This window comes from Vollenhovia emeryi, unplaced genomic scaffold (genome assembly GCF_000949405.1).
Source record: "Vollenhovia emeryi isolate VEMERY1.0 unplaced genomic scaffold, V.emery_V1.0 DF939203.1, whole genome shotgun sequence".
In the NCBI taxonomy this organism is placed as follows: domain Eukaryota; kingdom Metazoa; phylum Arthropoda; class Insecta; order Hymenoptera; family Formicidae; genus Vollenhovia; species Vollenhovia emeryi.
In genome coordinates, this window is record NW_011967163.1 from 676,182 (window position 1) to 689,996 (window position 13,815).

Sequence of the window (13,815 nt, forward strand, 5' to 3'; positions counted from 1 at the left end):
TCATGGTGACATGTTTTACTGCTCTCCATATATATATATGTATATATATATGTATATATTAGAAATTAGATTACATAATTGAATTGTAAAAATTTACATGTTTTTATGATAACAATGAAATACTTTATACAATAAAACTTATTGACATTCCATAATCCAAAAATAAATGGACTGTATGCGTAGCTAATTATTAACTACATAATATAGTAGCACCTGCTTAAGAGTGATATCATTAATGGAAATACACTTTCTCAATACGCAGCTCTTCAATTTAATATGAAACAAGACGAATTGTTTTTCGTTGATTTTGCAGGAAAGTGTTAAGTTATCGTAACGGGACATTATTTGGGAGGAACAACAGTCACAATCATTTGGATACAGATTTTATATGTATAATGGTTTCGTGACAAAATAAAAATGTATAGAAAAAGTAATAAGTGGAAAAAAACCATGTACATTTTGATGTAAAAGTACAATATTGGGATGTGTACTGGATGAAATTTTGAATGTCGTTATAGAGTATATGATACAATATAATGGAGCGATGGATCGAGAAGTATTAACTCTTTAAACCCTTATTAACAGATATGGAGGAACAAACGTTCGTTGAATGTTTATTCAAAGTTCTCATGAAATGCGTATAACTGAAAATTACAAAAAGGGAACAGTTTTGGGAATTTACATACCAAATAAAAATAAAATACTATGACTATCAGTATAAAAATGTAGAGCATTTAGTTAATGCATCAATAATATCAATTTGTCTTATTGAAAATGTATACATCTATATTTAAGGTGTCGTGATTAGTCTACACGATTATTCCTCTTCGTTAAATCATGTTCAACATATACTTTTAACTCCACTGATTTAATGCTGAATAATGAATAAAGACACGGAAGTAGATAGGAAATTATGTAAGATTAAATAACTAGCCTTACAACTGAAAACAAGTTTAATAACGGCGCAGAAAATATTTGGAGATTAATAGAAAAACTATAACATTTTTATCATATCAAGCATTTTTCATTAAAAAGTAAATATTTAAATTCTTTTTAGATGTGTACTAGATAAATTAATATATCACATAAATAATCTGTAATGTTATGAATTTTTTGTTAACTATATTTAGGAAATATCCAAGATACAACGTTGAAGAATCTTACAACAGGAAACTTGAAAGGAATTGAAAAGTGAATACCAATTATTTCTAATTCTCAACAATAATTTTATTACCAATTTGTTATATTGATATAAGATGAAAAGTATAAGAGTAACTCGTTGTATCCTGAATCTAAATCTTTCTTTGAGAAATGCACGTTCGATTACTGATATTTACACCTATAAAAAAAAGTTCTATTAAATTTATTAGAATATTACTTCACAATCTCTCCACTATAACTTTGTATTACTTTAAATGAAATATATATATTTATAATTAAAATCCTGAAACATATGTAAAAAATATATTAACGTGCGCGATTATCACGAATAACTTCAAAGTTTTCATAATGAAAGCAACATAAAAATCAAATCACCACATTGAGAAAGATATCTCAGATTTATCTAAAGTCTTAGGGGAAAAAAAATAGAATATATATTAATTCGAGCATTATAATTATTGTACTGTTACTTTTATTATATTTGTAACATATTAATAAATAAATGTCTCTAAATTTTTTTCTGTATTATAGGGTGTGTATAAAATTCTTTATTCTCTACGCTGACATCGTCTGGCCTATAAATTTCAAGATCCTCTAATGGATAGAAATGAGATTAATGTTTTAAAGACTTTCCTTTACCTCTATATGCATCTCAGAATATTTGGTTACGTTTAATAAATATTACAATGTTGCAAAAAGCATCTAAATTCTCCTTCAATATGAAGCTCTCGTTCTCTTCCTTTTCTGGTAAATTGTGTTGATATACCTGGACGATTAAAAAATACACGCCTATGACAATTTCAGTCCAATACACATTCCCAACCTCAACAAATCTTGCAGGTTCGGTTCAATGCACGCAACGAGCCAACCCTTGTTATATTTGTAAGTCATTGAATTGTTATATGTCGGCAGACTCGTCATGTACTTACTACAGGCAGACATACATACATATACATATATATATATGTATACGTATATTAATATGATTAAAATTAAAGACTATTAGGGGGGAAGGACGTGGAGCTATTACTGTGAGCCAGACTTAACATGGAGCCGCTAAGGCTTTCATCGTCCGGATAAGATTCTTTCGATGCCTCAGCTATCGCCAGAGCACTGCAATAATTAAAAAAAAATACTATAAATATATAATACACAACAAGACAATTGTTGCGTCTAGTGAATATACTCCCTGCGGAAAAAATTGCAGTAAACTCCGCACTGTTATATTTTCTCCGTGTCACATACCTGAATCCTATTCTTGCACTTTCCTCATCAAATTGCTGCAGTTCCCGTTCTTGCCTTTCATGCAAAAGGCGTATACGTTCACTACGTTCACGAAGGAATTCCTGAGTTTCTAATTCCATTTTTTGTTCAAGCAAAGCTCGTCTAACAGATACACGATCTTCCAACTCACGACGTTCTCTGTTCCGCTGCGCCTCGGCTTGCATCTTATTTTTTGATTGGTATGCCATTAGAATTTCTAATTCATAATTTAACCTTTCCTGTAAGATTAATATTGATTTTTCATTATTATCATATAATTATGAAGCTGCACATTGCAATACACAATCGTATGTGACAATATCTTTATTGTACCGTACCTTAAGATTATGGCATTCTACTTCTTGCGACTCATCTAGCCGTATACTTTGCTTTTGGAGCATTTCAGCAATACTTTGCTCGTATTGATCACCCAAAAGTGCCAATTTGCGTCTTTGTTCTTCCTTTAACTTCTTAATAACCGCTTTTTGCTCATCCTTAGCAGTTGTTTGCAAGATTTGAGCTTTTAACGCTTTATATTGTCGTGTTTGTATTTTACAAGTTTCTCTAAACTGTTTACGAATTTGCATTTCCTTTTGCTAAAATGATTAAATCCATTCATCAATACAATATGTAATACAGAGAGAAAACATTTATAATTTCAATAAATTTAGTTCAATAATTTATACTTTTATTCTACGAGTAAATATCAATACCCCACTGCTGTAATACATATTGTTATTTACCTTGAGACTCTTCGGTTGTTGCTTAAGTTCTAACGCATGCTTTTTACGTAGATCACGTTCAGCCCTTTGCATATAATCCTGCTGATTACAAAGTTCTGTTGAATGCTGTCGATGTACTTGATCCTCACGAAGTGCGTGCACCGCTCTTTGTTGTCTATATTCTAATTCTTGCGTCTTTTCATGATGTCGTAGAAGCATAGCGTGTGCTTGCTCCAACTGCTGTTGCCGTTTATTCAACTCCTATTTAATAAATGTATACAATGTAAAATTCACGTTCAATAAAAGATAAAGATGGTAATAGAAATTCAGCTGGATCTCACGGTTAATATCAGAGGAAAGTATCAATTACAATTGTATTATATCCTTTTAATCTTTTTATATTAATCGATGTTCAGAAGTTATTAACTTGTATACAGCATCTACATTTTTATTTAAAGAAATGCGGTATGGAAGAGATTTTGGAAAAAATATGTGATGATTCAATTATCAACAAACTTCAACGTATCAATACAAACCTCACGAAGAAGCTCCTGCTCCAAACTGTGGAAGATGAGTAGCTTTTTTCTACGGAACTTTCGAATTTCAAGATCCAAGTATTCTCGTTGTCCCCTAGCGAGCCGCTGTTCTTCTTGTGCTTCCATCTGTCTCAAATTGTCTTTTTGACTTTGAAGTGTAGCATCTCGTTGCCTCTTTGGAGTTACCTCGTCCTGAGAGAGTTCCTTTTTCCATCTTTCTTTATAAGCCTATATAAATAAAATCGTATATATAAAAATCAACGAAACAAACGCGCTAAAATTTTATACGAAATCTCGATAAATTTGTTTCCATCGAGTCGACATCTTACTTTGTACTCTCTTTTCTGTTGAGCTTCTAGAGCCTTACGGTCAGCCTCCTGTCTACTTGTTATCTCCTTATTAAGTTTCTTCTCGGCATTTTGATTTTGTTTCAACTTGCGTTCCAGCTCTTGCAGATGTCGCAGCTGCAATTTCTCGAGATCTTTACTAAACTGTTGCAACAGAGTTTCATACTCTTTATCCAACAGCTGTTTATGTGACTCCATTTCCATCTTGCAGCGTTCCTCTAATTTCACCTGCAAAAATTACATCGTGAGTAAAGGTTTGAAAATTTTATCCACAATCATTAATAACTATTGTTTATAGAGATTAAATCTCTTTATTTAAATACATTATTTTAAACAATCGAATAATTATAACGTAAGCTTAAAAATTTTGAATCATAATCAAGTTATTTCTCTACACAATCCATAATACTAGAAAGTTTAAATTCTTACCAAAGCACCTTGGTGTTCCCTTCTCATTCGTTTATATCCACTCATTTGTTCATGCATCTCTTCTTGCATATGTTCTTTTTGTTGTTTCGTAACAATTGAAGTTGTCCTAATTGTTGCAAAATTATTGGCACCGTGTTCAAGAAGATTGGCAGTGACACCACCTGCTGAGACCTTATGCCGATTTCTGACAGAACCCGAAGAATAGTCATTGCCATCAGCATTCGGCAGCGGCAGGCTGTTGGTGGAGGAACTTTGAGAGCTCGCTGAGACGCCCATCGAGTGAATTGAGTGTTCTGAGGTAATTGAATTGCTCTTGCTACTATCACCACCTGTTTGTTCATCAGGAGTATCTGTAAGTGATTGCAGTTTTCAAGATCCCGCGATATGAGTAGAGCACATTTAATTAGTAGGCTCGAAAAAAAAGAGACGTAAAAATAGTAAAAGCTCACCAAGTTTGACATTTAACTAATGATAACGTTAACGTACCGTCAGCGTCACCAACTGTGCTCTCGGTCTCGCACGCGTCGATCATCAAGATTTTCTTCATTTTACGATAATTCAAATTATCTAATTCCCGGACAGCAGCTTTCGTTCTCTGTATCAAATCTATCAAAACTTGAGGAGAACGCGGTCTGGTGACAAATTGATGCTGTAAAATTTAAAGCCTATAAGAGAACAACTAGACTACTACTAACACATTACATACAACGCAATAAAAGAAAGAAAAAAGAAATACGGATGTAAAGTATCGCGCGGTAGATATACGTAAGGGCAACTCACTGATAACAGTTTCCCGGATGTTGGTCTTTCAGTTGGACTTTTTGTGAGACACACTTCGACAAAATGCCGAAAAACATCAGTCCAATCGGGCGAATTTAACGTTGGAGTGTCGTTCTGTGCAATATGATACAAGGCGCTCATTGCATTCATATTAAAATAAGGTGGCTTCCTTTCCGCTATAATCAACAACATAAGTAATGTAAGTTTGGTGTTCAAAGTAAAATATTGCAAAACTCTCTCTTTGATAAAGTAGAAAAGTTAAATTATTGGTCGAATTACAGAATATTGAAGAAATTGGATCAGTGTCTTGCAATATCTCGGCTATCTTGTCACTTTGACACAAAAGAAATGATGACAAATTTAGATTCCGAGCGATCGTGAACATTTTAACACAAGTTTCTTTAAATCATTGATATCCAAGAAAAATATCGACGGTACGTAATATTTCTATACGTAAATACACTAAGTACATGTACCTAATTCGATGCAAGTTATTCCTAATGACCATACGTCAACCTTGCCATCATATTGCCCCTCGTCCATCGCCAATATAACTTCTGGCGCCATCCAGTACGGGGTCCCTACGAAGCTATTGGCCGGACATTTTATACTCGCGGATCCGAAATCGGCTAATTTGACTGTACCGTTCTCGGTAAGTAGGATATTTCCAGCTTTCACATCGCGATGGATCCTCCCAAGGGAGTGAAGGTAGTGCAGGCCGCGCAGCACACCCTCGCATATCGCAGCTATCTCTTCCTCCTTCAGCGGTCGCTTGTGCACTTCGATAATATCCGATGCGGAGCCGAGACAATATTCCATCACCAACTGCAAAACGACGCGCAACGGTTTTAATATCGTTCGGGGAGGGAGTGCTTCATTTCGTAGGGTTCATCGGCAAGCGGGCCGAGAAAAGGTATAAAAACTCGACGTGTCGCACATACCCAGGCAGTGTGGTCCCTGAGATAGCAGCCCTTATACTCTATAGTGTTAGGATGATTAAGTTGCCTAAGAAATCGAATCTCCTTCAAAATGTCCTGCCACTTCTCCACCGTCTGCTTCCCCAGGTAAGACATCTTCTTGATGGCAACAATTTCTTTGGTAACCAGGCATCGCGCATAGTAAACAGCCCCGAAACTACCATGCCCGATCTCGCGCAGATCCTCAAATATTTTCTCCGGATCATTTTTCTCAAATAACTCGGCAATCTCTGGGTCCTTTAAACTACCAGGCCTTGCAACAGCTGGCATAGTCGAGTTGTTGATAATTTGATGCCCGAGGCCTAGTCCAGACACCTTGCCCCGTTCTCCTTAGATTCCTTGCCCGAACCGTCTGTTTTGTTCTTTTTCTTATTGAATCCTCTGTCAGTCCATTCCCAAATTTAACATTCTATCTATAAAAGAAACACGCTTTTAGATCTCGAGTCAGATAAAATTTAACGCTACAAGTCAATCGCACCACAATCGTCATCCGAGATTTCAATGTGGAACGTTGCGCTACTCGCAAATCGTATCAACTTACAATCGCAGTACACACGCAGCTAATTAGGAATGACAATTTCACAGCAGCGAAATAATTAAACTCCTAAGCGAACGGTCGACTTTAATTAATTGTCATTAATTTACTGCATCGTCATTAGTCTTCTAGTCATACAAATGGCGCGTATAATGATACAAATTAACCAGATCACCATTCGGCCGCGAAACAATTCAATTGTGCCTCCCTGCAAGTTTCATACACCAGCGTTTCCCACAAATCGTCATCTCGCAAGAGATCTCTACAATTAAGCCTCCCAGTTTCGCTACAGTCAACTCGCACCAAAGCTTATTGCGAAAACACAGTTTCCCGATCTACTTATACACTTCCCGCTCCCCCCCCGCCCCGCGAGTCTCGAAATCGTTTCGGGAATCAAGTTTTTTCGCGAAACTTTCGGACGACGAAAACGTCTCCCTTTAAATTCTCGGGGAGGCAGCCGCGGGCACCTTCCCGCGAGCCTTCCGCGTGCCTCACGGGCGTGAGGCCGCGGGCGCAAACAAACGTTCACGCTCGGCCCATTGTCCGGACCTCGTCGCCGTCGTTTTTCCTTGCACGTCGGCCGGCGAGGCGCGAGAATCTAAATGCGATTTCGCGGCGCGGCCGCGACGGCGAGAAGGGCGAGAGGACACGGTTAACGGCTCAAACGACACAGAAATAGTCACGTTCTTCCCGCAGGAGCGACGCGAACCGCCGCACTCCCGTCATTGTTGTCGCGTTAGTCACGTTACTCGCCGCGGCCTCGAGCGGCTGACACCTAGTGTGCGCGCCGTCGAGGAGGCCGTTGGCCGTTTCTCTCGCGCGACAGCAGCGGATCGGGACCGAGAAGGAGATAAAGAGAGCAAGAGAAAGGGAGGACGGGGGAGAGGGGCACGAGAGGCAAAATTCGACGGGGCGCGCGCGAGAGAAAGAGAGAGAGAGACGGAGAATTATCGACGCGCGGCGCCGAGGGGGCAGTATCCTTAAACGCGAGCCGCCTCCGGGCTCGAGAGAGCGCGATCCTGCGATCTCGCGACGTCGGGAGATCCGCTCGCGACGGAGGAAGCGGAGAGAGATTTGCAGGCAGATCGGACGATGGCGACGACGACGACGATGATAACGATGACGGCGACGAGAGAATTCGCAGGAGGTGGAGAAATGCGGGCGTAAGGAGGGTTGGGTCCTCGGCCGCTCCGCTCCTACCCCGCCTCTTCCCGTCGCCGTCCTCGTCCTCCGCGCGCTCCTCCACACCCTGCTGCCCGTTCGTCGTCGCGCCGTCGTCGACGACGACGACGACGGACGACGACGGGACGAAAACATGCATCTCGCGTCGTAGCGCGTCACGACGGCCGGTCCCGTCCGTCCGTCCGTCTGTCCGTTGATCCGTTCGGGTGGCGTGACATCTCACGCGCCGCGAGCGACCCGCGGGCGGATGGAAGCCCCGCTGCGGCTGCCGGGGCAGGGCACGGTCGGGCTAAAAAAGGGCCGGGGAAAATCGTATTCACCTCCAAAATGGCGAGGGAGCGGGCGGGGAAAGCATGCGCCTTCGCGAGGCTCCCGAGTGTGCACTCTCTTCAGGCGGCGGAGGAGGAGGAGCAGCGGCAGCAGCTCTCTTTCCTGGCCGCCGATCCCGCGGGCATAATCAAGCGCCCGCGATCCTTGGGCGAGCCCGCTGGCGATTCGCGAGAGTCGCGTGCCGCGCCCCGGAATGATACACGCCTCCTCGTCGTCGTGCCGTCGTCGCCGTCGTCGTCGTCGTCGCCGTATACGCACGTCACGCACGCTCCTACACACACGTACACACGTACACGCACGCACACACACGCCTCTCTCTCTCTCCTTTGCGTGCGCGGGCGCGCGCGAGCACTCTCGCGAGAGAGCGAGCGAGGCGCGAGACAGCGAGCGACGACGCGGACCGGCCGTACCTCGGGTCCACGGACGAGCACGGGGACCGTGCGCGAGGATTCCTCCGTCTGCGTCTCACGTCCGATCTCGCTCGTCCCGCTTCGTACCGTACTTGCACCGTATACACCGTACACACACTACACGGCACACCACAGGGCGCGAGAGCCGTCCGTTCGCGATGGCGGTGGCGCTCTACGCCGGTCACGTTGCGAACTCGGCGGTCATCTCCGTTGGTCACCGAAGCTCGGCGATTGCCGGTCCCCGCTTTACCGACCTACGAAAAGTACGGCGGTAAGTGAAAATCGTGGTCACGTCGACAAGGTAACAAACTGTTTTGCATTTTTAACATGAGGCTTGTTTTCTGGGGCTCGATTCTTCAATTTATTCCAAAAGGAGAAACGTATGCGAAAATTCTGCTCTTACAGAAAAGTTGCAAGTCGATCGGCTACTCGCGTGGCTTTAACCAATCGACTTTCAGCTTTTCTGTCGGAGCAGAACGTTCGTGTATGGCTTCTTCTTGATTTCGAGAATCGGGGGCCAATAAATTGGATTAAGACAAGCATAGTTTTTCTCATTCTAGCTTACTGCACTAGTTCACCAGTGCAGGAACAGAAAACAAACCTATTGCGATCAAAATTATAAAGACAATCACGTTGAAATAATTTCCTGCTCAGGAGAAACGAGTAAAATTTCTTACAGGGCGATTTCTTACCAAGACAGTCGAAATAAAATATTTTTACAGCACTCAGACGTGAGAGAGTATATTGTACATAATCGGGAGAATATATGTACGTATGTATAAAATAATAATAAAGAAGGAATACATATTTACAGTCTTTCTTTATCACAAAGAAATATTAAATAATCTATTTCGATTTAGTTCAGTTTAAGACGGTCTCGTCTCACGCACGCTCCAGATCCTCCATCAAGGAAGTGAGAAACGTGTCGCCGTTGATCAACCTAGTAGTTCCCACGACGAACTCGACGTTCACTGAGAACAAAAATTTGCGTGACGTTTGCATTGCATTTTTATTATATAAATTCGTAATCTATCGGCGATGCTTACGGTCTTCTTGCTGCGATAGAAACCGGAGAGCCGATATCTCGGCGAAAGTGCAACCCCCGATGAAGAATACTAGAACCAGTTTTGGCGGTTCCGAGCTCGAATCTTCGCTGGTAATAGAATTTCCTGAAATCAAATATTTGCGTCTTGTTAAAAGTAAATATACGTTTAGAACGAGCTGCAAATAAGCCAAGATTAAAACTCGACTCACGTCTGGCTGACGAGGATACATTGTACGGGACGCTGCTTACGGTAGGGCCTGGCAACAACCCCATCACGTCGTTCAACCCCTGCCACCCGTTCAGCTGCACCAATTGCTCCGCCAGTCTCACGCTCAGCGGCGCATAGATGGAATGCACGTAACTGATATCTTTCGGCGTAATTTCGCTCTCGTCCTCGACAGTGAGCCTCAATGCTTTCCGCAAAACTGCATACTGTCGCACCGACTGCTGTTGCTTTAACAATCCAGCCTTTTCCAGATTTAATATAGTCGGCAAGTGTTGGAATCCATAAGTGTGAATTATCTCTCTCTTGTAGTAATCTAGTAGCTTCGGCTTTAAACCGGAGTTGGTCAGCGATTGTATGCAAAGGAGGCGTAGAACTTTGAGCAACGGTTGCTGCTGTGCTATCATATCCTCGATGTATGCATTCGGCTTGTCTGTGTCGATGCAGTTTATCAGCTCTTGCTCGACTTGCAACGATTCTAAGAAGTTGCTCGAGTCGGTTACCTCCTTTATCATCTCGGCGATTGTGGTGTCTAATTAACGAGATTACGATAAATTATTAAAGCAGAATGAAACGAATAAATGTCGCAGAAGAATCGGAGCGTAAAACCATATACGCGCGTTTATTACTTACGCCTCGCTAAAGACTGCTTGGTCGCTAGCATATGTGGTAATCTCGCGACAAACTGTTTAATCTCTTGCACGCTCTTGTCCCCGTGTCTTTCGTCGAACTGGGACGAAATCACCTTAGCTTTTTTACTAAGGACCGGGCCGACGCCGTTGAAATTTTTGTCTCTGCAAGAGTAAAATTTAAAATATACAAAAAAAAAACTGCCAGGAAAAAGCTCGGCACAATGACACACCTGATCTCAGCGAAAAGCTCTTCTCCCGAATTTAATATGATCTGTTCCTTTTCGTTCAGTGACATCGCCGTGGGAGAGTCGTCGGAATCGTGGAATTTTCTCGCAGGTAATTGCACAGTATCTAAAATGGGGAAAAGAAAAGATATCTCTGTCACTGCTCCACGTACAAAACGTGTACAGATTAAAAGTACATTTGAAAACTGTAAATTTCAAAATGCAGAAAATACACGAGACCGATACTTCACTGTACTTTATTCCGTATATCTCGTCGATCAAGCCTTCGTACGTCAACTGCGTAACCAAGGGCGAGAGCAAATCTACGGATCGATCCAATAATAACAGGTGTTCGATGGCAACGGAGCCCGAGGCCGGGAGCGACTTGCTATCTTCCTCCTCTCTATTCAGCCTCTCCAGCAGCTCCCAAACCTTGCTGGCGGCCGGTCCCCTGCCCGTCACCTTCGAGATCTTGCCGTACAATCTTTGCAAGCCTTGTATGGCCTGCGCGACCTGGTACAGACAGGTGGGGTCGTTCTCCAGGTGGAACTCCTTGAAGGATCCGCTCAGCTCCATCGACAGCAAGTCATTGTCGAACGGGAAGAGATCGCACTTGAATTCCTCTATCAGCGTGAAGCTGCCGAAGACACCGCGATTCTGGAGCTTCTTTTGACAGAGCAGGCTCTTGCGCGGCACGAAGAACAGGTGAAACTCCTTGCGCGGCCTCTTGCCCTCTTCTCTGCAGCACACAAATACATATGTTAGCGTGGTAAACGCGTGCAAACACATATTTTCAAAAATACATGACAATTTACGTTTGTATCGTAACAAAAATTAAAAATAGCAGTGTCGTCGCGCATCAATACACAATTTGCACGCGGTGCTCCTTTGGATCCCTGTGTAACGGTGCATTCTGGAGCTCACTATCAGAGTTAAAGCCCGCTGCTGACGATGCTATTTTTCCTGCTGGATCGCTTGCGATTTAGTAAATTACTTGAAATCCCGAGTACTGAGTGGTGCAATGATGGAAATTTATTAGATTGCAAGCAATCCAGCAGGTAAAACAGCATCGTCTGCAACGGGCTTAAGTAGTGGTATCGTCGAATATCAAATATCTCAAAATTGCATTACATCCTATAAAATATCCGCTGCGTATCTACCCGTGGACATTCTCGGCGATCAGGTCCATGAGCTCTAACTGCGGTCTCGAGATGAATATGACATTGGTGATGTTAGGCGGTATCGTCAAAGTCCCGCCGTACAGCGGATACATCTTGACGACGCCGTACTCCTCCAGCAGATTGTACTTGGCGACAAGGCCGATCGGCCCGGCCAGCGACTGGTCCCATATGATAGCCTGCGCGACGGAAAAACGAAAAGATGTAAACGCGATATCGTAAAACGTGCGAATTTGTAATTGACGTTTCGGCTCCCCCGAGGGGAGGAGGTTAGGTTAGGTTCGGAGTACCTTCGGGCCGTCGCATTTCTCCAGCAGGCACAGCAACCGCTTCCTCGCCTGCTCCTGAACAAGCCCGACGTTCAGTCGACCTCCGTTTAGATACGACATGATTGACGCGCCTGGATCGTGAAATTTTACAATGCAATGTCGGCCGAGCGCAACATCGTACGCGAGATCGCTTTAACGCGTGGTCTACAATGCGTGGAGTAAGCCTGGCGCAAGGACTAAGAAAGAACCATTATCCTTTGACTTTCAATGTAAGAAAGCTAAAATACAGGCATTTTTTTAAACACTTGCAACACTAGCCGATGACGTTCAGATTCGCCGAGAGTGAACGTAAGAGCCTCAAGTAGGAATAAGAAATCAAATTGATTTGTCTTTACTTCAGGCTTACTGCACGCAAATAGACGACGCATGATAGCTGCAGCAGATGACGGGTTTTATTCGTCGGATTCCTTTACCTCCGAGAACTGGCGCCCTCCCGGCAAATGTCACGCCCTAGGTTAGAGACCCTACGATCGTAGAAGAGTGAGATAGCGTATGTTTCTCTCTCACTCGCAGGAATTTGACGAACTCTTATGGCCAGCCTCTGATTGCAGGGTCTCTAGGTTAAACAAGAGTGACCCAGGCCCAGTGAACACCGAGCATCATTTACATTGTTGAGCAGGACATTATATTTAATTATGCAACTGTTAATTTACTATCGTGAATAGAATTATTAATTTTTGCGCGGAGGAAAGACAAGATCAGGCACGACAATCTAAAAGCTCCGCTTTACGCAATTCTGCCGATTAAATTAATAGGAGTTGCTTTGGGAATAAGTTTTTGACTTTTCGTTTCAGAATTTGCAGTTACATTCCGCTTTAATATTTTAAATCGTTGAAACTCGCGCTTTGTCTCGGCCCTTGTCAAGAAATCGCGGCGATTGGTCTGCGCCGCCTCAAAAGCCTCGACACTTGACATAAAATACAATCGTCACCGAGAATCTGCTGCCGATGAACCGCTTCCGCGCGCTCGAGATCGCCCAAGACATTATTCGTTCCACCTACGTCGAAAGCGTCGAACATAATCGTCATCAAATATATACGCGTATGTACATTTCTGTTTTTGTGGCGTGTCGATCCGCCGACGAATAGACCATCCCGGCTAGCCTTCCGTGTCGTAAGAGGCGAATAAAGTCCGGGGGACGCACCGCTTGAACCTGTTCGGAGTGTTCGGACCTGTTCTCCCCAATGGAATTCGCTGCCAGCGAATCGCTGGATCTACGGTGGCCGGTGGTGGGGGTAAGGTGGAAAGCTCAGATTAGCCGAGCATCTCGGCGAACTAACCGGAGAGCGCCCTCCACCTTGCCCCCATAACCGGCCACCGTAGATCCAGCGAAGTCCGTTGGGAGAGCTGGTCCGAACATGTCCAGGCTGGTCCTCCGCTGCTGGTCCTCCACCGCCGGGCTGCCGCTGCCGTCTACGGCGAGGCTCGCGTGCGCCGTCTTTTATACTCCCAGCCGATACCTGGCGCCGGCCAATCACAGCAGCGCGCGCGTCATTGGCTGGCGCCCCCGTG

The 13,815-nt window shown here is 43.3% G+C and overlaps 2 protein-coding genes across 5 annotated transcripts; both read right to left on the reverse strand.

Moving 5' to 3' along the window:
- Positions 1 to 1,689: 1,689 nt before the first annotated feature.
- Positions 1,690 to 8,858, reverse strand: LOC105561699 (serine/threonine-protein kinase TAO1). 4 transcript variants are annotated; one of them, XM_012011907.1, is made up of 12 exons: positions 8,673 to 8,858; positions 6,180 to 6,624; positions 5,715 to 6,063; positions 5,239 to 5,414; positions 4,945 to 5,107; positions 4,459 to 4,808; positions 4,012 to 4,257; positions 3,683 to 3,910; positions 3,168 to 3,407; positions 2,763 to 3,020; positions 2,407 to 2,663; positions 1,690 to 2,274 (listed from the first exon to the last, which is right to left on the reverse strand). In XM_012011907.1, exons 2-12 carry the CDS (start codon positions 6,483 to 6,485, stop codon positions 2,154 to 2,156), a joined length of 2,694 nt encoding a protein of 897 aa, XP_011867297.1. In that variant the 5' UTR covers positions 6,486 to 6,624; positions 8,673 to 8,858; the 3' UTR covers positions 1,690 to 2,153. The 4 variants fall into 4 exon arrangements, with proteins under 4 accessions (XP_011867297.1, XP_011867296.1, XP_011867293.1 ...); XM_012011906.1 differs by lacking the exon at positions 8,673 to 8,858 and adding an exon at positions 8,253 to 8,549; XM_012011903.1 differs by lacking the exon at positions 8,673 to 8,858 and adding an exon at positions 8,253 to 8,549 and having other exon boundaries at positions 6,180 to 6,628.
- A 539-nt stretch (positions 8,859 to 9,397) lies between these two features.
- On the reverse strand, positions 9,398 to 13,491 carry LOC105561700 (vacuolar protein sorting-associated protein 33A). The gene is made up of 9 exons (XM_012011908.1): positions 12,717 to 13,491; positions 12,265 to 12,374; positions 11,957 to 12,153; positions 11,048 to 11,535; positions 10,803 to 10,923; positions 10,574 to 10,734; positions 9,927 to 10,472; positions 9,719 to 9,841; positions 9,398 to 9,643 (listed from the first exon to the last, which is right to left on the reverse strand). Exons 2-9 carry the CDS (start codon positions 12,361 to 12,363, stop codon positions 9,555 to 9,557), a joined length of 1,824 nt encoding a protein of 607 aa, XP_011867298.1. The 5' UTR covers positions 12,364 to 12,374; positions 12,717 to 13,491; the 3' UTR covers positions 9,398 to 9,554.
- Between the last annotated feature and the right edge of the window lie 324 nt (positions 13,492 to 13,815).

What these genes read in the sequence shown, in the direction of transcription:
- LOC105561699 (XM_012011907.1), bottom strand. Translation starts at nt 6,485, where the DNA reads ATGCCAGCTGTTGCAAGGCCTGGTAGTTTAAAGGACCCAGAGATTGCC. An exon ending in CACAGTTGGTGACGCTGACG is followed by an intron (nt 4,809 to 4,944) that starts GTACGTTAACGT and finishes AATCACTTACAG; the next exon opens with ATACTCCTGATGAACAAACA. An exon ending in AACAGAAAAGAGAGTACAAA is followed by an intron (nt 3,911 to 4,011) that starts GTAAGATGTCGA and finishes TTATTTATATAG; the next exon opens with GCTTATAAAGAAAGATGGAA.
- LOC105561700 (XM_012011908.1), bottom strand. Translation starts at nt 12,363, where the DNA reads ATGTCGTATCTAAACGGAGGTCGACTGAACGTCGGGCTTGTTCAGGAG. An exon ending in AGAAATGCGACGGCCCGAAG is followed by an intron (nt 12,154 to 12,264) that starts GTACTCCGAACC and finishes TCCGTCGCGCAG; the next exon opens with GCTATCATATGGGACCAGTC. An exon ending in GATATACGGAATAAAGTACA is followed by an intron (nt 10,924 to 11,047) that starts GTGAAGTATCGG and finishes TCCCCATTTTAG; the next exon opens with ATACTGTGCAATTACCTGCG.